At 49.1% G+C, this 24,255-nt stretch overlaps 1 protein-coding gene across 2 annotated transcripts; it reads left to right on the top strand.

Moving 5' to 3' along the window:
• Window positions 1-1,222: 1,222 nt before the first annotated feature.
• On the top strand, window positions 1,223-20,096 carry Ssuh2 (ssu-2 homolog). Of its 2 annotated transcripts, none has more exons than XM_006237061.5 (12): window positions 1,223-1,327; window positions 4,850-4,948; window positions 5,309-5,390; window positions 7,126-7,255; window positions 8,966-9,026; window positions 9,287-9,411; window positions 10,681-10,743; window positions 12,008-12,093; window positions 13,210-13,302; window positions 14,036-14,141; window positions 14,662-14,769; window positions 19,707-20,096. In XM_006237061.5, exons 1-12 carry the CDS (start codon window positions 1,303-1,305, stop codon window positions 19,851-19,853), a joined length of 1,125 nt encoding a protein of 374 aa, XP_006237123.1. In that variant the 5' UTR covers window positions 1,223-1,302; the 3' UTR covers window positions 19,854-20,096. The 2 variants fall into 2 exon arrangements, with proteins under 2 accessions (XP_006237123.1, NP_001413850.1); NM_001426921.1 differs by having other exon boundaries at window positions 1,281-1,327; window positions 7,123-7,255.
• Window positions 20,097-24,255: the final 4,159 nt, after the last annotated feature.

Genomic DNA, 24,255 nt, shown 5'->3' with positions numbered 1-24,255 from the left:
CTTGCAGCCCCAGAGGAAGCCCTGCTAAGGCCACAGGGGTGGGGGGGCATGTGACCAACCTTTAAGCCCTCTACAACTATTGCTGGGAGACCAACTTTGGTGGTTAATATTTAGACTCATCTGGCGGAGCAGAAGGGCCTTCCTAGGGTGAGGGATTAAAGATTTTCTATCTCATGGCAAAAGTTTTGTAAAGACCTTTCCAAGTCTGAAGAGGGCGCTGGAGGGATGGCTCAGTTAGTAAAGCACAGGGTATGTAAACATGAAGACCAGAGTTAGATCCCCAGAATCTATATAAAAAGCTGGATGTGGTAGTATGCTCTTAAATCTCTAGTGATAATGAGATGGGAGACAGAGAAAGAATCCCTGGCTAGCCAGACTAGCTTAGCCTGCCTGGTGAAGTTCCAGATTAATGAGACTCTGTCTCAAAATGTGGATTGTATCTGAGAATCAACACCAGAGGTGTCTACACCACGTGTGTGCACACCTGAACCCACACACTCACACATAAACGCATGCAGGCATGCATGCATGCATACACACATGCATATACGCCCACGCACCCACCCATCCATGACCTTAAACACATACATACAATTCAGAGAAATCTGGGGCTTAGTTCAATTTCGTTTGCCTCCAAATGCTTGAGGTCTCATCTTCCAGCCTCAGCCTTCACTTCCCCAACCAACCCTACAGGGGCTTCCCAGGAGTTAGATAGAGTGGTGACGGGATGATCCACACCCTGACCGGAGCCCTGGCTTTGTCTATGATGTGATGTGTGTGTCCCCCCAACCCCGGCTCCCGTTCCAAGCCTTCAAAAGACGAGAGACTGCTGTTGCCTAGACTTTAGGGATCCCAGTCAGTCTGAGAACCTGTGTGGTCTCTCCCTTGACAGGCAGTCTCCTGTGGTGGTTCACCAGTTCTCTGTGTTCCTGAGGGACTTAAAACCTGCTCTCGGCTGGTATATGGAGAACCAAGATGACCTGGTACTCGGGCTTATGTCAGACAGAGAAGGATTTGAATTTTGGCTGGGAACAATAGCAGGATGTGAGTATCCCACACTGAATGTAGCAGGGACTCAGGTCTCTAGACGTTTCCACGTGAGCTTGGCAAGTGAAAGGCTCTGGTGGGACTCTCAAGGACCTGGGATGTAGGGCGGGGCTGTGCTCTGACGGACATATGGTGGCTTTGCCTCTGTTACGTCCACATCAGTAACAATGGGCTGGGAGGGGCAGAGGGGAGTTCCTCAGATTGGAACCTCGGTCCTCAGGAGCATACATTCATACTTGGCAGGGCGTCTCGACCATGGACAGGGACACGAGTGAGGACAGTGAGTAGAGCTTGGGATGGAGGGGGCCTCTTCTGTAGTCAACACTGAGTAAGACCTGGCTTCTCATCACCTGCCTTCCATCAACATCTCTGTCCTGATCATCTGTCTTCCTTTCTTTATGCTGGAAAGACAGTCTGTGGCAGCCCACATGTGCCTTGGGGCAATGGGCAGAAAGCCACAGCTACCCCACATCTTTCTGCCTACTATGGCCTGTCCATGTCTGCTGGTTCTTTTTTCCTTTCTTTCTCCACGTGACCGTTACCACTCTCTTCTCCAGCCAAATAGAAGCCTGAAAACCTCGGGCATTTTCTATCACACTCCAAGGTGCAGCTAAAGCCACAGAGCCATTGCCCAATCCTCCATCCCCTCCTGCTTGCTCATTACTGCTGGTGTCACAGCCCTGGTGACCCCAGTGTGTCATTAGCAGGACAGAAATGCCATGGGATCAAAGGGCTGGTGTCACAGCCCTGGTGACCCCAGTCTGTCATTAGCAGGACAGAAACGCCATGGGATCAAAGGGCTGCTTAAAACCCAAGGAAGGAAACAAGTTTCAGAGGAAATGGACTGTGTTTAAATAAAGGAAAATTTTCTCCCTGAGTTGGAACAGGCAATGCGGTGGTGATTGGTGCTGCAGCAGATGGAGGGATGGGGACATTTTTCAAGTCCTGGCTTTGGTTTGGATTGTGTCGTCTTGGGCCAAGACACTTAACATCTCTGAGCCTCCATTTTTTTCCCAGTGTAAAAGGAAATTAGGTTAGAAGGTCTCAGTGTGAAGATGTGGGTACAGTGACATTGAATGGCTTTTCTGAGGGTGCAATGAAAGGCTCAACACATTTGTAGGGAACCCTAGAGAGTTCTGTGATGCAGGAGCATCATGAACCCTAGAACTGAGGTCTTTCCATACCCAGTGCCATCTTTTTATTTTTTGTTTTTGCCTTAAGCTGGGGCTCCTCAGTAGACTTTGGATTCACAGATGATTTTCCCTTCCCACAGGCTAGGCTAACAAGTCAGATCTAGACTCACTCCAGGCTCTTTCTCCTAATTGCTGGCTAACTCAGCTCACTCTAAGTCTTTGAACTTCATTTTCCAAGGCTGTTGGGACTGGAACAGAGAGCAGAAAGCTCGGAGGCAGGGGTGTGATAGGAAGTATGGATTTAGAGAGGTCCGAATGTCTCTTGTACATGCTTAAGTGAAGTTCTGGTCACACACACTCATGTACCTATGGGACACTTTGCACCCCTGATGCTCATGTGTGCCTACTGAATGCCCGCTCTTTTCCCGTGTTCAGAGGGTCCGCTCACACACTGAGAGTGCTGAGGAGTGGGACATGACTTGCTGGGCAGGTGTGGGAAGAGATCCTGGCTCTCTGGAGAGGATCACACTGGGATCCCATTAAGACAGAGAAGGTTCTAAGCCAGACAGAATGGCATAGTGAAAGATAAAAGGCGAGAGGACTTCTTTGTTGACTGTGTTTTCCTCCACAAGAACATTTCCTTTATGTGAAAGAAAATTAGTTTGTGGCTGGCAAGCAGAGACCCTGCCTCTCCATCTGTCATTGCAAGGCAAATCTCAGCAGCAGATTGCTTGGGGACTTAGAGACAGGTGCAGAGGCCCTGGGGACGTGGGGGCAGGGCCTGAGCTCTGAGCACTTCTTTCTGCTATGCTTGTGTGGGCTGATGGCCTCAGGTTGAATCTCCAGGCCTCATTTGGGTGTTCTATGAATGGGGGAATGTAGCAATCATATAGAATGGGGACAGTGCTTCTGGGTGAACTTAGATAGCACTGCATTGAGACAGGGTGGGGTACTCAGCCAGATGGCTGCCTCTAAACACACCCTAATGCCCTGGGGACAAAGTGGCACACTGTGGGTGATCTCTATAGTCCTCTTAAATTCCTCTTCCAGTTTGGGGAAATGTGCCCTTCTGAGGGTCACCCTGGAGTCCTTTCTTGTTTGGATAGAATGGTAACATGAATTTAGCCCTGAGGTACTGGGACTGCCCCATAGGTCAGAGTAACTCCAGGTTGATGGATGAAACTGGAGTTACCCACCTCCCATTCTTTCTATCTTCCTGTCCCTGTTATTTAGTTGCTAGAAGGTCACTGCAACCACATGGCCTTTCCCTGTTGTTCTTTCAAGGGCAGGAGTTTGATGCCCCAGCTGACCCCAGACTGCCTGACAGCCAGGGCTGCCCCAGGAGACAGAAATAGCATTTCTTTCTATACTTGACATTTTCATTGTTGTTTTCTGGCTTAAAGGAACATATATTAAGTTCAGCACAGGGGCAGAGTGGTTTTTTCCTACGCCAAGCTCGGGGCTGGAGGCTGCCTCACACAGTCTCATTATATGGGCACCAATGTGACTTACTTTGTTTTGATGGCAGGGCATAGGTTATGCAGATCTGTGTGACATCTGGGATGGCATGTTGGAGAGCCTAGGCTGATAACTACTTGCAGCCATGGTGACTCCAACCCCTCTGGGACTTGTTTACACTCAGCTCTGACCTTGATTTTTGCTGAGCTCTTGGGAACTACAATGGGTAGATTCCCCTGTCCCAGAAAGACCCCTTAGTCCAGCTTCCACCTTCCTGACCACCTCCTAGTCCTTTGCCACAGGTGAGCATTTTCATAAGCTGGCAGGTGAGGGTCTAAGACAGATAGCAAAATACAGCTCAGGAGCCAACCCTGAGCCCTACTTCAGTTCCTACAAATTATTGCACTGGGACAAAGCCTCACTCTTTTGGCAGGGTGTGACTGTTTTCATGCCAACAGTGATGTCCAGTAAGTGAGACAGGGACCTTTAACCCCACAGAGTCCAAACATCTCTCACCTATCCCTTTATAACAGCAGCTGATGTCCAGGACATTTTAAATGAACAAATCTCGTTCAAAGCGACAACTCTGGCACCCTGTTACGTTGTATGGCAGCCATCCCTTTCCCCACCAAGAAGGATACTCTCTCTAGCTAAAAACCTTCAGCTGCATGCTTGTGACTTTGAGAAAAAGCCTCAGAGACATAGGTGTTTTGTTAGAGAAGGATATTTCTAACTCGAAGGATGGCGTGGGTGGGCTGGACTTCATGATACTCCCCTTCTTCCACTGTCTGCAGTCTCAAGTTGCAATCTTCAGCAACCCTCAGCTCTGCCTTCCACATCGGCCTGACTGCTCTCCTTGAGAGCAAGACCTGTTTAGTGTCCTGGTCATCAACTGTATTAACCTAGAAGGAATGGACCATAGCATTTAATTTTGGTGGATGGGAAGATCTAGAGGCTTCCCTGATGTTTGTTTTATAGTGGGGTTCAGACTCGGGTCCGTGTGTGTGCTAGAGAAACCTTATACTAATAAACTACACCCTCAGCTTCAATCTTGATCAAAGCACCCTCCCCCAAGGAATGGGGTGTTTGTGTGTACCCATCCTCCTCTTTCAGCTCCCCCTGAAGTCGCTGCTGACTCTGCCCTATCTCCCCGGATGTTGCAATGTTGGCTTTCCGAGTCCCACCCCTGACTCTTTGTGTCATCATGGCAGGCATGGCTGACCTCAGCTTTGAGGCTGAGAGTCCTGTGATGCCCCCTGATGAGCTCCTGGAGGGATTGCCCAGCTTTGACTGGCTTCTTCAAGGGCGCGGTGAGTCAGAGGGGTCAAGGTACTGTAGCTTCCAGGGGTTCTTGCTGGTTGGGGAGTGGTTAGTGCCATGCTAAGCAAGCCCTTCTTTCTCCTGGAGGTGTAAGGTCTTTGTCTTGGCCAAGTGGGAGGTGGGATAGGATAGAGAATGGGGAGAATTCTATGGCCCTGAAATTCTTCTTCCTCCTCCTAGTCCTCCTATTCCTCCTAGTCTTCCTCCTTTCTTCTTAGTCTTTCTATAGCACAGGCTAGACTTGAACTCATTCTGTAGCCAAGGCTGGCCTTGAACTAGCACCAAGACAGCTTTCATTACACCAATACCTGTCATTAGTCAGGGTGATGTCTTCTCTCCCTCTCCTCTAGGAAGGCAGGTCTTCTTCCCGCCCTTGGAGGCCCTGGGGAGGTCACAGGAGCCTACATGTTGGTCTTCAGTCCTGGGGCACAGGTGAGTGGCAGTGCATTTCCACACACCCTGTTTCCCCACAGGAGCTCTCTTTGGAGGTACTAAGCCCCAACACTGCCCCAGAAGTCATTCAGAAACCTTCTAGGGGATAACTTCCCCATCCCAGACCCACCAAGTCAGATCTCCCTGGGGATGTGGCCTGGGAATCTGGAGGGTGCCAGGCTCTCCAAGGGTGGAGGCCATAGACCATAGACCGTATCAGGACTTTGCAAACTCTGGCCTTTGGGCCAAACCCAGCCCCCAGGCTGTTTCTGTAAGTCCTGTAATACTGGAATCCAGCCACGCTCAATTGTGTGTGTATTGTCCATGGCTGCCTTTGCCCTGCCATGGCAGAGCTCCAGAGACACTGCTTGTCTGGCCCATGACACTCACTGACTCTGGTTCTCCACTGACTCTGGTTCTCCATTGCTGAAGTCCTCTATCCCCCAATCCTTTTCCTGGGGGACCCATGTATACCCTCTCTGGTTTGAGAGGAGTTGTCACAGAGCTCTGGGTTCCAGCCAGCTCTGTGCAGAAGGTATGCGGTGGGGCCCCTTCCCGAGTGTACGATGGAGCTGAGCTTGTGGTCTGTCTAGAGGGGTCTCCTGGGGTCCCCATCTCTCCGGATGCACACACTTCTGTTCTGTGTCTGCTTCTCTGGCCCAGCATGAACTCATGTGGCTCCAGCTGGCTGGCTGGCTCTGTTGACCACTTGGGACACCACACTAGCTCTGGCTGTGCAGGGAACAATGGGATTTAGGGGTAGCGTGCACATGGTCTACTAGACACTGGGGAGACTGAGATGTGGGGAGGAGGGAGATGGAGGCCAAAGGCTCTTTACTGAGGTGTTTGGGGGAAGGGCATCGTGAGGAGGCACCTGGATTTCAGAGAGAAAGCTTTCCAGAGATAGGGGCGGCCAGAACCTATTCCACCACATTCAGGCTAAGCCTGCTGGGCTGGCCCTCAGCTAGTATCTTTCACGCTCACAATTCTTCTGGACAAGAACCAGTTCCCTGAGGGAGGGGACCTTATGTAGTTGGTTTCTGTCTCCTTATAACTTTGTGACATCATCTCTAGACCCTCTGTAGAAGCAGTATCATTCATCTGGTACAGTTTGGAGATGAGACAGCCTGGAGGCTTCTGTACCAGAGACTTGATCCCCTAGAGCCCCTCATAAAAGGGCTTTGAGGGCACTGACCTTGACATTGGATTCACCCTTTGCTAACCACAGCTGAATGGTCTGTTGGGAGAGCGCGAAGAGTTGAGGGTGGGTCTTGCCGGAGGTAGTAGGTCCCTGTGCTCTCTGCTTCCTGTCTGCTCTGCACCTCCCCATGCTCCCACCCTGGTACTTTGCCCCACCCTGGGCTCAGAAGCATGGAGCCAAGGAACCACGGAAACTATCAGCCCCAACTCATCTTTCCCCTCCTTAAGTTGTCTTTCTCAGGTGATTCCTTTATTATTATTTTTTAAATTGGCAATTTAGCCTCTTTCCCAAGCTCCATACTTGGCCTAATGTGGGTTTGAGGCCATCTAGAATGCCCTACCGACCTTGGGCATCCTGTCATGTGGTCCCCTTGGCTAGAAGTCTCCTGCACAGAGTGCGAAGCACAGTCAGGCCTTCAGGCCTTGGATCTTTGCCTCGTAGGGCCCCAGTGCTCCCCAATACACTAAGGGACTGGTTATGATAAACCCACAGGTTCCTCCCAAGACCTATGTTCTTATGCCCTCTCCCCAGCAGAGTCCCTGTGGTGACAGAGGAGGTGGCCCGTGAAGCCTTGCTCAGTTTTGTGAACTCCCAGTGCTGCTACAGCAGTGCCGCTGCTGGCGACTTCATCATCCAGGAGCTGAGGCAGCAAACTCTCTGCAGGGTAGGCCGTACCTGGGCGTCTGGGCACACTGGGAAAGGGGCATTGGTCCTGGGGGTGTATGCAAGAGAGCATGTCATATGTCCTCACTGTTCATCACACTGTAGTGTTGTCTCCAGTGTCTGGAGCCAACACCAGAGATCAGAAGAGGCTGAGACACTTGACCAATTAATTACCATAGATGTGATGGTTCCTGGGCTCAAAGTCAGGCTTACTGGCTTGAAATCTGGACCTCCTTGCACCCTTTCACGAGGCACAGGCTAAAGAAGGACCCTCTGTTTTAAGGACCCTGAATCACCTCCATGTCTCACAAGCCATGCCTGTACCTTAGAACTGGGAGCATCTCATCTCTGACAGCCACACTGCAGAAGGTGCTTTAATCTCCTCCACTGACAGGGTTTGGGATCAGACTCAGGTCACATTTACTAGTGTCGTGATCCTTGTCTCTGATGAGAGCACATCAAGTGTAAGTCAGACCATGGCAGTGGTTAGGTCCCAGGTGAGGAGGAAACAGCCAGTGTGAGCACTGTGACTTGGGCAAAGTGGCCAACCTTTCTGGCTTCCGTTTCCTTTCTCATAAGATAGAGACAGGATGAGGGGGCAGTTTGGTCAGTAAGATGCTTGCTACACAGGCACGATGATCAGAGCTCAGTCCCCAGAACCCACACTAAAAAAGCTGGATGGGGTTGAAATCCCTTTAGCTCCTTCAGTCCTTTCTCTAACTTCGCCAATGGGGACCCCGTTCTCAGTTTGATGGTTGGCTGCAAGCTTCTGCCTCTGTATTGGTCATGCTCTGGCAGAGCCTCTCAGGAGACAGCTATATCAGGCTCCTGTCAGCATGCACTTCTTGGCATCAATACCCCATAAGAACAACAATACCGTTCAACCAGAGCTCCAAACCCTACACATGGACAGACCCGTGGCTCCAACTGCATATGTAGCAGAGGATGGCCTTGTTGGGCACCAATGGGAGGAGAAGCCCTTGGTCCTGACAACGCTCGATCCCCCCAGTGTAAGGGAATATCAGGGCAGGGAGGCGGGAAGGGGTGGGTAGATGGGTGGGGGGCACTCTCATAGAAGAAGGGGGGATGGGATAGGGGAGATTATGGATGGGAAACTGGGAAAGGGGATAACATTTGAAATGTAAATATAAAATCCAATTAATAAAAAAGCTGGATGTGGTAATATGTGCCTTTAACTCCAGCACTGGGGGAGCAGAGACAGGAGGATCCCCGGGGCTCTGTAGCTGGCCAGCTTAGCCAGTTGGTCAGTTTCAGACCAGAGAGAAACCCTGCATCAAAAAAGAAGGTACATAACTCCTGAGGACACTGGAGGCTATCCTCTGACCTCCACATGCATGCAAATGTACACACATACCATCCCAGCATCTCAGGCCCAGGTGAGACTGAAGGCCCCTTCTCATGCTAGGTCTATGCATAAGGATTAAGGTGAAGGATGCTATTGTAAGTCAGGGGTGCTTAGAGCAGGGAACCTGGGGCTTCTGTGTACTATGGGCAAGCATTGCCTGTACAGGAATTACTGTGTAGATGGTTCCTCTGTGGAACGTCACAGAGAGTTGGGCTTGCTCTGGGTGGGCAACCTTAATAGCAAGGCTCACCCTTTGGTTCCTAGCAGCCCATGCAGGTGGAAGTTTCATCCTTTTGCAGCATAGAAGGGACAATGTTTGTGACATACTGGTGTTTTCCTCTGTAGTATCGGCTGGAGACCTTCAGTGAATCCAGAGTCAGCGAGTGGACATTTCAGCCTGTAACCAGTGAGTGAACTGTCTGGAGTCAGTTTGCTTGGAAGGGACAAAGCTGAGGCTTGGGGACCGTCTCACGATGTGGCTCAACTACTAACACTGACTCCGATACTCACCTTTGTGGAGCCTTAGCTATTCCACTGAGTACAAAATGATGGGATGATGTCAGCTCATGATGTGCACCAAGGAGGGTGCTTTGCTGTGTGGTGATTACTCAAAAGCTTTTCCCCTTCTGTCCTTTACTGTCCTTATGATGATCCTGTCTGTGTCAGACCACTCAGTGGATGGGCCACAGAGAGGCACCTCCCCCAGGCTTTGGGATATGAAGGTCCAGGTGCCTCCGATGTTTCAGGAAGACACCAGGAAGTTCCAAGTGCCCCACTCCTCCCTGGTTAAGGTAATGGCTAATTAGATCATCTGTATCACTCTCTAAGTCTGTTTCCCGGGTTCTCTATCTGTCATCAGACTTTCTTCTCTGAGAAAGGGCACCTCAAACTCAGCCTGGTAGGTTACTCCTGGGGTAAAAGTAAAATCCAGCTTAAGAACAGCATGTCTTTGGGAGGTAGCATCACACAGTGGGGAGGCAGGCAGCATTCACACAGTGGGGGGGGGGCATCGTCAGCTTGGGAGAGCCAGGGACAGCATCCCCAGGGCATCGGTGCATGTATGTGCTTGGTTTTCATCTGACAGTAAGGTAAGTGGGGGGAGTCAATGAAATGGACATGAGCTAAAATCTGAAACACGGTGGACAGATAGATCACTTGCTGAGCAAGCACAGGGGCCGAGTTTGGAGTCTTAGCACACACATATAAACTTGCACCTATAATGCCATCCTTGGGGAAGGAGAGACAGAAGGACCTCTGGGGCTCACTAGCCATCCAGCCTAACCAAATGGGTGAGCTCTGGGTTCAATGAGAGGTCCTTCCTCACAATGTAAGGTGGAGAGTGATTGAAGAAGACACTTAACAATGACCTCTGGTTTCCATGTGGCCTGTGCACTCATAAGCACACAACATTCATACCCCCAAACACACCTACATACTCTATTGAGCTTTCCCTGGGCTGTCAGCAGGACAATAAGTTTGATGTTCATCTGTTGTATAGAAATCTGTCTTAGCAAGAAGTGTGGGAAACCTGGTGGTTGATTGACACCCTCATTTGGTTCTTGTTTCACAGTTGGCTGTTTTCTCATTAGGTCTTGATTTAAGAATGTAATTTGACTCTGTGAGTTCTCATAGTTACCAGATGTGTAAGAGGTCACAAGAGCATTCCACTCTTTTCCAGACTGTGCAAAAACTTTCATTGGATGATAGGTTCTAGCAGCTAGCTTCTTGCCTTTCACACAAACCTTGTCCATCTTGTGTGTTCTCAAAGCCCAGGTGAAGGAGCTACTAGGTGGCTGCATTGCCACCAGCCTTTGTGGTTTAGTCTGCCAGGAAACTAGAATATGAGTTAGTTTGAGAACTCAGGGAGCGCCCTTCTTAGTTTGTCAGAAAGCCTTAGCTCGGCTTAAGGATGTGCTAACATGAGACCTTGGCATCCCAGGCCTTTTTGGGTCCCCAGCTACCTGGAAGGACCCCTTACCCTTACTTTTCCCTATGGCATCCTAGGGTTGAGAGGGATCCTATTTAAGGACATCCACCCAATGAGAATTCTTCCATTTCAGGAATGTCACAAATGCCACGGGCGTGGCCGCTACAAGTGCAGCGGCTGCCATGGGGCTGGCATGGTGAGTCAGGGGTGGGCCATATGACCAAATGACCCTGTGTGAGTGTTGGGGTGGGCAGAGGGATGGCAGGATAGGTAAGAGCCTAGAGACTCCCTGCAACTCACATGGGCCATCTCCCCTTTCTAAGTCTTCAATTTCCTATCTGTGACTGGGACAGTCAGATTGGGTGCCTCCAGAGACCCCCTCAAACTAGGATGATTCAGTTAAAGGTTTCTCACCTTCCACCTGACAGTCTTTGAGGGTCTACATGGGGATGAGCCCTGAAGAGAATGGGCCTTAAGACTTTGTTGCTAAAATGCCTTCCCAAGGCACGATGAAAACAATGACTATTCCTTCTCCTATGATTCCAGAGACAATTTTACCCAAGTTCATTCTGGAGAACCAATGAGTTTACTGGGATTCTTTAGAACGCATAGATGGGGGTTGCTTACAGAGGCGTGGCTGTTCAGGTGAAGGTCTTGTGATCCTTTCCGCTGCTCCATGAGGGGCATAAGCAGTCAACAACACCAACTTTGCAGGGGCACAGCTATTCCAATGCCCCAAGATGGTTGATGGTCACTTGGTTGCGAGGGCAGTCACTCATGACAGACCCCTCTGTGAAGGATGGCCAAGAACATGGGAGGTGGACACAGAGAGGGGAAGTTTAGAGGGCTTGGGAGATGAAGTAGAGGGAGCTTGAATTATCTGCCCAGGCAGCAGCAGCATGTCATGACATTTGGGATTGTAAAGGTCAGAATCCATTGGCTCTGGGGGTCTAGTTTAAGCCAAGGCTCCCTGTCATCTGATGCACACTGATCACATGCGGTCCTATCTTGTCTCTCTCTCCATCAAGGGGTCTGCTGGGCCCTCACCTCTCACCTGATTACTGCGTGTCCTGGTGAGCTATAACTAACTTTTCTCTCTGTCTCCTTCTGTCATTTTCCTCCTGTGGCATCTGCAGTCCCACCCCCACTCAGGCTCCCAGTGACCTTTCTTTTCTTTCCTCCCTGAGTTTGCTTTGGACATTAAGAGTCCACCCTTGGGTGCTTTCCTAAAAAGGACCTCTGACCTTCACCCTGGTGGTCAGTCACTATGCTCCTGGCTCCTCCCAGACACTTGATTGAAGGCAGGTCTTGGGGCCTGAGGGTGGGGATCAGAGAGGAGGCTATGGCTCAAAGGAGGAAGAGACCTGGGTCAGGGTCATGGCACTGTGTTGGGAGCTGGTCTCAGGGTGGCCTGGGTCCTGCTTCTGGGAGCCAGCAGCTGAGGTTGGACGTGTTCACAGGTGAGGTGTTCGTCCTGCAGTGGCACCAAGCGCAAAGCCAGGCAGCCCCGGAGATGCCACATGTGCTCTGGCTCTGGCCGACGCAGGTAGGAGTGAGTGGGTTTGTGATGGGTGGGAGAAGGCTCTCTGGTCTTAGGTTTCTTTCTGGACACTGTGCCCTGGAAGGGGCATGGTTCCTTGTCTCTTTCTGCTGCACCCCCAGAATCTGTGCATAACTGATACTCTTGGACTCTGTGTGTGGGAAGGCTTGCCTCATGGCCTCATCAAGAAGTCACCAATAGCACATGGGGCAAAAGGGAGGATGAGGCTCTATTAGGAGGTGGGGAGTAGGGAGAAGCTCCAAGAAAAGCTAGCTAGAAGGGCGGTTTTAAACTCCGAGCACGAACTCTTGGCAAAGCCTTCTTCATACCTCAGAGTGGGGCCTAGTTGGAGGAGCTATTTGTCTAGTTGGTTGGCTGAACAACCCACACATTTCATCTCTGCTCTTGGGACTTTGTATACAGTGCGTGGTGACATCTTGTAACCCATGTCTTCTCACTATTTATAAGCTTTAAAGGGGAACAGGAAAACTACAAGGAAGGAAAAATGTTAAAAATTAGGTTGGTTAATAGTCAAAACTTGCTGGCCAAGCTTTTTTGAACCTGTAACCAGGACTGGTGAAAATTGTCTTCGGGTTAGAACCTTAGTTTACTTTGTTTTTCAAGTAATATAACTGAGTTCAAATTGGCTGTGGCAAAAAAGTACACTGATAGGCCCAAACAACTGTACAGCCCAAGAATAAATTTCAGGGATGGCATCAGGTCTAGCTGGATCCAGGTGCTTAAAAATGGTGTCACCCAGCAGGAACAGTGAGAGGACCAGGTTAAGCAGCCCGGTAGGAAAGGATTTTCTTTTCCAAACAGTTCTAAGGGTGGTTCTCATTGCATTGACTTGGGCCCATGTTTGTGTTAGCTTGCTTTTGCCCAGAGATGGAATGAGGTAACCATCTAGGTAACCAGCTAGGCTGAGATCCCAGGCTGGCCCCAGAGGGAGGGTGAGAACAAAAACTGAAAACAACCAAGGTCTGGGTATGGCTGGGTAGTCTCTTAGGGGGATACTAGGGCCCAGTTGTCAGAGGTGGGAGGGTGACAGTGAACAGGCAGGTACATGCCACCACAGCAAGGGAGTCTTCTACTGAAGAGGGTTGCTCACTGTGGATACAGGTGCAGTACGTGCTCTGGGAGGGGCAACAAGACATGTGCCACCTGCAAGGGGGAGAGAAAGCTGGAGCACTTTGTCCAGCTGGTCATCGTGTGGTAAGTGACACCTAGGTGCCTACCATGGAGGTGGGGAATGTACCTCCACTACCTGGTCCAAGGACCTTTTCCTCATGGGTGTTTCCACCTGATTCAGGAAGGAGAGGCTCTGGGGATAGGGATACAGACTGGCTTTGTCTCTGAGTTTATTTTTATTCTAATTTTAAGTTGTTTTTTCTCCTGGGTGAGTATGAGCATGTTCAAATGTTCAGGTGCACGTGTACGTGTGCAGGCACGTGAGTACTATGGCCCTTATGTGGAGGTCAGAGGGCGACAACCTGCAGGAGTTGGTTCTCTCCTTCTGCTGTGTGGGATCCAGAAACTGAACTCAGTGTGCCAGGCTTGGAGCAAGCACCATTCCCCACCGAGAACACTTCACCTGCTCTAGCTTCGAGTTCACGTTCTGTCATGATCACCGGCTAGGGCAGCAGTCACTGAGCACCTAACTCTGATGCCTAGGATAAAACTCTCCGTACTTAGGTCAGCCAGGGGTGTGCTCCTATAATGAAGTCTTTGTCCTGCACATGGCTAAACAAGCAAGGGTGCAGGGGGACTGGATCCTGGAAGGCCAGGACACTGAGCTTGGAGAGGCTGTGCACTCCCTCCAGCTCCCGGCCCTGCCCCACAGGCTGTGACTTCCTCTGGTCCCCCAGGCTTGACCCCACTCAGCTTAGGTGTGCTGATCACTGATGTGAAGCCTGTGATCTGCTTCCCTTCCCCCCTCTTCTCTCAGGAAGAACAGCCTGTTTGAGTTTGTGTCCCCACACCACCTCCACTGCCCTGGGGAGCTGCTCACCAAAGCCAGAGGGGAAAACCTCTTCAAGGATGAGAATGCCATGGTAAGGGGGGGTGCCTTGTGCCCAGGTGGCAAGGAAGTTTGCATCCTCGAGAGTGGCTGGAGCATCTGGATCTCTGTGGGGTTCAGAGCAGGGGGATGTTGAGTGGATGTGGAAAACAGCATTGAGTTGTCAGTGTCATGAGTCAAAGGAGGAGCAGTACGGGAAATAGGCTTGCACACAGTAGGCAGTTTCAATGTTGGTGTGACACATGACTCACGTGCTTTAGTCTCGGCTGTATCTCAGCACTTAGCATGACACTCAGTACAGAGTAGGTCAACAGAAAGGGTGTTCCGGGTAACATGAGATGCATGTGGAAGTGTAGGCTCTCTGTACCCCCTTTTGCCCTGGACTCTTTGAGCCAATAAGCGGTGAATGGTGACTAAAGAGGTTTCCTCAGTTTGCTGTGTAGACTTGGAGTCTTTCCCTCCATCCTCTGGGCCTCCTGTTCTGTTTAGTGGAGTCAGCCCTGGCATCTTCCATAGCACCACGAAAGTGAGGTGCTCTGCTTGTCTCTTCCCAGGTGTACCCCATTGTGGATTTTCCCCTGAAGGACATCTCTCTGGCCTCCAAGAGGGGCATTGAGGAACACAGCGCCATGCTGTCCTCCCGTGCTCGCATCCTTCAGCAGGTGAGATGGGAACTGAGGATTACGGCTTGGCTTGGGGATGCTTCAGAGCTGAGGCAGTGTGGCTGGAGTTGAGGGCCAGCATCTGAGACTTGAAGGGGCACGCTGAACTATCAGTCACTGGGAGAGAGATCTTGTGGGTTTATTCACAGGAAATGAGCCCAAGTGCGATTTTGAGTTTAAATCCCTCGTATTTAGAGAGCAGAAAGGAAATCCAGCATCTTGGCCTTTGGCAGGGGCATGGCTGCATTTGGGCAGTTTCTCCAGGTGCCACTAGGTGGCAGTAGTGCCTCTAGAAACACCATAGACTAGCCAAAGAGTACCAACCGTTCTTGGGGTTCTGGAGATATTATTTAGTGAGTAAATTGCTTGCTTTGCAAGAGTGAGGACTTGAATTTGGATCCCAAGTACCCACATAAAAATCTGTAGTGGTTTCTGGGAGATAGGCCGCATTTTGGGGTTTGCTGACTAGCTTGTCTGGTTTAGTGGGAGACCTTGTTTCAAAACCGAACCAAACTAACCAACCAACCAACCAACCAACCAACCAACCAACCAACCAACCAACCAACCGAACAAACAAACACCAGAGAGGGACAGAGAAAGATCCCCAGTATTGGCCTCGGGGAACGCCCTGTGCTTGAGGTTAGTTGTAGGGAGTCTGGGCCTTGCACAGCGCTCACTTAGATTCAGGGGCTCCTGCATCCTCACGTGACCTTGGGACCGTTGGTTTCTTACCTGAATGCTGGGGCGTGTAAGGGTTTACAGGGAGCTTTTCCAATGACCCCACCCCCAGCCCACCCAATGTGGAGCCCTTTTCTCTATACATTTCTCCTGTTGGAAAGAGAGAGAAGGGAAGTTCGCCTGGGGCCTGGAAGGGGGCTTAAGTGAGCTTCAGCCATTGCAAACTCCATTGCCTCCCAGGGTCTGGAGATTATTTAGATGGTCCTCTGAAGACTCAGTCTCCACTCAGCTTCCTGTCTACGCGTGGTAGGGAGTTCTCAGATGTCCTAGCATCTGGACATTTACATGAAACCTTCTGACTTTTCAATATCCTAACAGAATCTGGACTAATAGTCTCTATGGTATTCCCCCGATCTGCTCTCACGAATGCTAGCCCAGAGAGTAGAAGCAATTCAATAGGGATGGCAATTCTTTACTAGCAATTCCGGCAGTTAGTACAGGCTTTTGGGGGTCTGGGGTGTGGGACTCGAGGCCTTGTCAGTCGTCCAGACACTGCAGGGCACCTGGTTAGTACCTGTTTCTCAGCTCTGTCACTCTCTGGAGGTTTGGACTCCCCCTCTCTCCAAACTTCAGCATTTATAAAATGGTGGAACTGGTTCTTGTCTCGGGTTGGGCTCCACAGAAGCATTCCTGAGACATGTCTATGTGCGTGTCACTTACCAAGGAAGGGGTACTCGAAGGGTTGGGGATGACGAGAGGGGAAACCAAGCCAGATTACATGGCAGCCTCAGTTGAACCCAGAGTGGCTCTGAGCTCCTCTCAGTGACTGTGGATGGGGTGAGGTGAGGAAGAAGTCTGTCTAGGTGACACGTCAACCTCAGTCTGATCCCAGACTGATCCCAGTCTGTACTTCTGACAAGTCCCAGTAACCACCTACCTGCCCTGGACGTGGAAGATAGGCTTCATATCCCTCAGAGTTCTCTGCAGAGAACTGGACTGTGAGGGAGGGGTCCAACCTGGGGGTGAGTACAGCATCAGGCTGTGAGAAAGTGGGAAAGGTGGAGACAGAGCACTGACCGGTCTCCAAAGGAGTTGGCTTTTGCATAGCTGGAGTGTTACAGCTGTTAGCTGAGTAGTTAGAGGGAGAGCCTGGATCCTGGTGGCTCATAGTCTGGGCTTGGCCACCTGTTTCCAGTGCATGAACTAAGGAGACAGGAATAGGGAAACATAGAGAAAAAAGATTTACTGAGAGGAATAATACATAAAGAAATCAAGTGATCCCCTTCAGGCCTGTCAGGTTTGGGTCCTGGTCAAGGTGTGGTCCTACCCATCGGCTACCCATCAGATTCTATGCTCTCCCCACTTCTGCAAGGACCTGACACCTTGTACAACATGACATCCTTTCCCAGGAGACACAATCCTCCTTTGGCTGGCACCAAGGTTTTCTTTTCTCTGTCTGCCACATAAGAATCCTGGTGGAAAATTCCACTTTCATGGACCCATTTTGTCTTTAGTCTGAAAGGGAGGGATGCAAAGTGTCTTTCTAGACTGTTGCCACTCCTACCAGGACGGTTTGTGTTACATGAGAGAGGAGCCCCAAGTTGAGGCATTTACTCTGAGCTTGGTGGAAGGGCCTGGGAATACTTGTAGGTGAGGGACAACATGACTTGAGCAGCTTGTACACAGTGGTCACTGTTTGGGGGCCATCATACTTATGGAGTGGCCAGTGTGAGTTCTTTCATAACCTACTGCCCTAGAGGATGTAGTAGGAGTGGTTAGTGTGGCTTCCAGTCTTCCTCCTGTGATCTCATATCAAGCAACGTAATCCGCTGTGGTAAAATCTTGCAGGGGATGTGCACATTAAAAAAATATTTTTTAAGGAAACGGAACGATTGAGGTCACAACTGGGATTCTCTTTTCTAATTGTCCTTTGGTCCTGGAGCTAGAGCCACTGATGGTGTTTATTCAATATAGAAAGTGGGGAGTGGAATCCAGATATGAGGAATGGTAGTCATCTCAGAGTACACAGCCCCAGCTGCTGCAAGTGGATATCTAGAATCTTCCCCATGGCAGAGGACACCCAAGAGGCAAACATATAAGGAGCCAATTACAAGGGGACTCTCATTTGAAGGGATGAGGGCATGGGTGATTTTGGATGGAGGTAGGGAGGCTTCTGCTTCCTATAGAAGGGTCCAAAAGCCAGAGTGCTCCTGACCCTCTGCCCAGGCTTTCTGAGCAGCAGTGTTAGCCTTACCCTCACATGCCCCATTTATTTATGGCCAGGTTATGACCATTTATGGGAGGTTTTGCGTGGCAATTTTGGGTGAGGAGGCTTCTGTCTTTTGATTTTCAAAACGATTATTTGTGCCATTGCTTCTGGCTTATGAATATGACTTAGTTTTCTTATTTCATTTGGTCATTCCAACTCTAAAACAGTCTTGACCCCATTCCACAGATAAAATGTCAAGGCCTAGAGAAATGGAGCTCAACACCACTCAGGAAAGGGTCATAGAAATTTCTAACCCTGACCCCGGGCACTGTCCTATGTTCCTAGCTCCTCTTCCAGGGTCCTGCTCTGACCCAGTGTTCTTTGGGACTCGTGGGCACTTAGAGAGAAATCCAAGCAGCATCTTGCTTCGGCTTCTTCTCCTCCTGGGGCCTCTGAATGACGAGAGCTATAGGACGGGGCACTTCTCTGATGGAAAGGGCTTTCAGCTCTGAGCCTCTCACACCATTTTCTTGGGTTTGGGATATGGAAAGGGCATGGGCAAAAGGCATAGGGCAGACCACAGCAATGCTCTACGGATGTTGTTACTTCAGCATTAGGAGTCGCAATTGTATACCAACTGTGGGCTGCCTTTGTCAACAGCAGAATAGTACTAGGAGCCAAAGGTGACAGCAAACCCTCACAGGAGCCCCAGGAGTCCCAGGAGCCCTTCTTCCTTCCTCAGCAGAGCTGGGGTGTGTGAAGGGTTGAACTACCCACTCAGAGAAGGCTGGAGATGAGGCAATGAGGCAGGCTCTGTAGGAGATAGAGTTCTATACCCACTTATGGGGCAGGTTGTTTAGAAAGAGCTGGGAGGAGATGTTGGGAGATCTGAGCTTGACGTGAGGACTGCTAACTGTGAGGAGCCCAGGCTTGAACTGTTTCATATCCCAAACCCGAAGTCTTAAGAACTTCTTGCTTACCCATCTACAAAAAAGGGGAACATTTGAGAAAGTCTTCTCTGAGACCACGCTGACACACAACTGTGGTGGTGTTTGAGGGACAACTGAGCAGATAACCCTGACAGAATGCAACAAACATTAACCTTTCTTTAACATTTTATCTTAAAATCAAAATCCGAATTGGTAAGCCACTCCAGATATCTCTATGGTAGTTTGGATATGAAAGTATTGAACGCAACTTTTCCCCACCCCTCTCCAGTACCGCATGGAGACATTTATGCCTCTGGAAATGTCATGTGGCTTCCTTGAAGTCCCCTGGGGATGCCCAGGCTTCACTCCTAGCATCAGACAATGGCTGACAATAAATTACTTTTTCCTAGGACCTAGGCCATGGGAGGGAGCAGTGATGGTTAGTTGTAATTATTAACTTGACACACTTGAAGGCCAGTCTGGAAGAGTCTCTCCCAGTGAGCTTTTGTTCAGACCAGGTTGGCCTGTGGACATGGCTGTGGGGGATTGCCTCGACTGTGTTCATTGAAATGGTAAGACCCACCCACTGTGCGTAGCACCATTCTCTAGGTTTGAGTCCTAGATTAGGCAAGTGTAAAGATGGTTGATGAATGCAAGAAAGCATGCGTGCATTCATTCTCTCTCTGCTCTGGACTTTGGATATGACAAACTATTTCAAGTTCCTGCATCAACTCCCCTCAGAGATGGCTGATAACCTGGTGTTATGAGCCCAAATAAGTCCTTTCTCCTCTGAGTTGCTTCTGCTCTGGGTATTTTATCATAGCAGCAGAAATGGAACCATCACAGGAACACAGCAGTATACAAACTACCATAGAGGTATCTGGAGTGACTTACCAATTTGGATTTTGATTTTAAGATAAAATAAAATGTTAAAGAAATGTCAATGTTCAGTTGTCCCTCAGCCACCACAGTAGTGTGTCATGTCACCACAGATGCATGTAGATCTGGGACATACTGTGCACCCAGTTCTGCATATTACCCTGTAGGGGGAGCTGATGCTGCCTCACAGATGAGTTACTTGTGTACAACTCTGAGGTATATTTGGCCATTTGTTTCCTCAGCGCCAGACCATCGAGCTGATCCCCATCACAGAAGTTCATTACTGGTATCAAGGAAAGACTTCTGTCTACTACATCTATGGCACCGACCACCAAGTGTACGTGGCTGACTACCCTGAGCGATACTGCTGTGGATGCACCATCCTCTGATAGGCACAGCTGTCCCCAGACTCCAATGGTCACATTTGACAAGGGGACAGCAGTACTCTTTGAGTTTAGTTGTGTTGGTGATGTTGGACAACCCCCCATGCAAATCTTGGAAGTCTTTCTGAACAAGCTAATGATCTATCAAGAGTCAATTATTGATGGAGCTCGTTTGGTGAGACCTATGTTTAACTCACAAGAATTCTCCTAACCAAGTTCCTCTAGAGTAAAGGTGAGATGCAAGATAAATGGTGGGGACTTTGCCTCTTTTCTCCAATCCAAAGCCCCTGTCTGTGTGTGGGAACAGGTATCGCTTTTGGATTCTGCTTTGAGCCTCTGGCCGTAGTCAGCATTATAGCAGTGCTGAAAGACATTCACAGGTTGATTTTCACCACAGCACCTTAGCTTCCTACCCTCTGGGCTGGAAGTACTGATGTTGCCATCGCTGGGATGGCTCAACTGTACTCTGCAGGTCTGGGGTCTCACCTGGAGGTTAGGAAGCCAGGGTGGTCCAAAGATGGGCATCCTAGAAATCTGAAGGGTGGTTTATGAAAATGTTATCTAGTTGATAGGAACCTGACCACCAGGATGCTTCCCTGTCGTCTTTGCTTCCTCGCAACATGGCAGTTCTATGGTGGTTGTCATTCATGGGTACTATAATGGCTAATTGGGAACTTGCCAGTATCTGGAATCAACCAGGTGCTAAGCTTTTGGGCATGTGTACGAGTGAGTTTCTAGATTAGATAAATTGAGGTGACAAGGCCCATCTTCACTATGATGTGTTGTTGTAAAAATATAAAAATAAAAAAGAGTAGTGTTGTCTTTTACCCCACTGGGTCTACACCTCGGTGACCCAAGATATCTGCTAGATATCTTGGCGGAAACACAGCCCGGCCACACACTTTCCTACACTCAAACCCTCACATAAAAGAACACACAACACAATAATCTTTGACCTAATTGGTAAGATATAATTGCCCACTTAAACATATAAAGCCTGGTACCATCCATCCCTTAAGAACATTGATAACAGGGGCTGGGGATTTAGCTCAGTGGTAGAGCGCTTACCTAGGAAGCGCAAGGCCCTGGGTTCGGTCCCCAGCTCCGAAAAAAAAGAACCAAAAAAAAAAAAAAAAAAAAGAACATTGATAACAACCTGTAAATACACAGAGCAGAATCTTAACATCACCTGCCATCTTGTCCTGCCATGGCTTCTCTTCCCCTCTCTCCCTCCTGTCTCTTCCTCTCTCCCTTAGTCTCCTCCTCTTCCTTCAAACTTCTCTCCCGCCCATCCTTTGTTCTCCTCCAATGACAGGCCTCCTTCTATCCTGTACCTGCCCCTCACCAGTACTTTACAAATTCAATGGAGAGGTGGTTCTGGTGAAGTCACCTGAGTTCTGAGTCCTTGACTAGGCAGCTGTCCTTGGGGCAGTGGAATTAGCATCAAAATACAGTAACTTCAGGGCAAACCACAGCAATGATGGACTGGCATCTTGTAATAAGTTTAAAAGGGAGAAAGGGAGCTGAGCACCAACATTCATCTCCTTCTGCTTCTGGGTCGATGTGATCAGCTGTCTCCTGCTCTTACTGCCGTGTCCCCCTCACAGTGATGGACTTACTCTTGAATTATGAATAAAAATAAAATAAACTCTTTCTTAACTGCTTTTGTTGGGTATTTTGTCACAGAGAACATGAAAAGCCAACAGCAGACTTCTATCCTCAAACCAGAAAATCAAAGCAAAGCAGAGATATGATGGAAGAGTGGGGTCTAGTTGCTGATCCCTACTGAGTGCTCATGGGAGGAGTTCCACAGAGTGTTTTTGAGTAGATGTGGTGTGGGACATCTGAGGGCGTGAACTGACTTCTACTGGTGAAGCTGGGAAGGCAGAGGGAGCTCCCTGTAGACCCAAATGCTGGCTCAGCTTTGGGAAGATGGTACTGGGCCATGAAAGGCCACGGTGCCCCTGACTGTGAGAAACCAGAGGGCTGTCATCCTGTGATGCCTGTCCTTGACTTGGAGCAGCTGCTGTGCACAAACAGTGGTGGCCTTTATATGTGTTCTTGTATAGGCTATCCAGGACTCTTTCTTGAAGTTCAAGTTCTACATTACCCATATCATTAACGTACACCCAACCCTTCTAGGACAAGGCCCTAGGAGTCTGGGTTGGGAGAGGTACGACACAGAGATGTGGAGATTGTGTCTTTGCTACTGTTTGAGCCCTGGGTTTCCTCATATCAGTTTGGTTCTTTATTTCCAGGGCTTAGTGAGCCATACACCCGGGGGGGGGGGTCCTGATGGACAGCCTGGTAATGCTAATGAAAGCCGTAAGGTTCAGAGTAGGCTAGGTAAAGTCTATCTCTCCTGCTGGAGCTGTAGAGCCCAGTGGGAACTGGGCTGGGAAGTTACGGGGTGGAAACCTTGTGGCTTAGCCGAGATTGAATCCAGTGCTTTGCTGGTGCAGGCTTGGGTTCCTTCTCTGTATGCCTATTGCCATGTCCATGGGTTCTACAATGAGGAAAGAACACACTCTTAGATTGAAATATATCAGGACATGAGCAGCAGCTGTTCCCTAGAGACAGAGCCTCAAGGTGGCATGGGAAAGAGAGACATCTTGGAGGCAGATCCTACTTCTTTCTCTGGAGCACCACCACACTCTACTGTGGAGACATTGGCTCTGCACTAAGTCTGGCTTGCAACTTATGCTCTCATGTACATTGTCCCACCTTGATAACCCTCACTGCAGATGCTTCTGCCTCATTATGAGAGGGATGGTGGCTATGCATTCACAGGTGACATTTATTGGGTGGAGGGTGTTGGAACACAGTCGAATGAAGCTGTGTGAGATTTCTGAGACCTTGTAAGAAAAATCCAAGAAACAAAACTAGAGTCTTGTAATCTCTATTCCTCCATAATATGGTTTATTCGTGGAATGTGCTCTCTTGCCCCTCCTGGGTGTAAGAATAGGAGTGGGTTTTACTTAGATTACCCACCATGATAATCAGTAGTATTCAGAATGTTGTTTCCAAGCATGAGTTGTCTTCATGACTGTATACAGCCTGAACTCATGTGACTTTTGCTCACATGACCTTGCTTAACACTAAAGAATATACCCAGAAAAAATTGTCTGGGACTTTGAATAAAGTTGGTTATTCATTGAGACTTCATATTGTCTCACTCAGTTCATATAGTTCACTTCACTTTCCAGAGTGGTAACAAAGAGCAGGCAAACAGAGCTTCAGTTGCTAACCCCATGGCAAAGCCAACCTCTTTACTTCATACAGATCCCACTGATGTTGAAGTGAAATATTAGTAAATACAGAACTCTCACCAGCTAGTTCTTCACAGAATGGTCATTTTTACATTGAGCTTTGCTCTATTCTCTTGAGTTCTCCCCCATACCTTGTCTGAAACACCAGATCTCTTACCTAATTTCAAATGTGTACATGTATGTGGGCAAAACTGATTTCATTTCTGCCTTCTCTCCGTTATGTCTGAGCACTTAGAGGTAGAAACATATGTATTTTTATAAAGGGATTTCCTCTAATTTCTCCTTTGTGTTCAACATTAAGTGTAAGTGGGCTGCTATGTTTCTTTGTTTCTTTGTTCTAACTAGATATCCAACAAGCCATAGCTTTAGGGAAGAGAGATTTATTCAGGCTTTCAGTTTAAGAGGATACAGTCCATCATAGTGGGGAAGACATTGTGGCTGGAACAGCCAGAGGGTGAGGTGACCCGTCATATCATCTATCAGGCAGGAAGCAGAGAAATTCAGCTGGAAGGAGAGGCAGCTCTAGCCCATAAGATCCATTCTGGTTACTCATTTCCTCCAGTGAGAACCCACCTCCCTAAAGGTTCCACAACCCCCAAACCAGCAGTCCTGGCTGGGAACCAGACACTCAACCATTCAAGCACAATGCCTGTGTGGGATGTTTCACACTTGAACCATAATGGCTATTGGGGGCTGGTTAATTTGGGAATGAGAAGGAAACGTTGGCTGTTTACAACTGACATCCACCGGCTCACCTATGCTATTGAGCCCTCTTCAAGAATTCAAGAACATCTTATCTAGAAGGAAGTAGCTTCACAGGGACACCCATGGGGGTGGGGAGAAAGATGCAGAGAAACAGAGACAGAGAGAGACAGACAGAGACAAACAGAAATGGGAATAACAGTTGAGTAGGAGAGAGACACAGAGACATAATACACACACACACACACACACACACACACACACACACACACACACACACACAGAGTTTTGCCTAGCTTACTAGGTCTGGGCCCCCTGTGCAGGGAATAGTCTGTAGATATCTACTTGAGTTGACAATGAAGATCAGCCTTCACAGACAGGCACATATAGATTGAATCAAGCAGATCTAGTGGGTGGGGGACATTCTTTCTCCTACT

Source organism: Rattus norvegicus, chromosome 4 (assembly GCF_036323735.1).
Source record: "Rattus norvegicus strain BN/NHsdMcwi chromosome 4, GRCr8, whole genome shotgun sequence".
Classification (NCBI taxonomy): Eukaryota; Metazoa; Chordata; class Mammalia; order Rodentia; family Muridae; genus Rattus; species Rattus norvegicus.
Note: the sequence above shows the minus strand (reverse complement) of the source record. Positions and strands in the feature narration are given on the sequence as shown.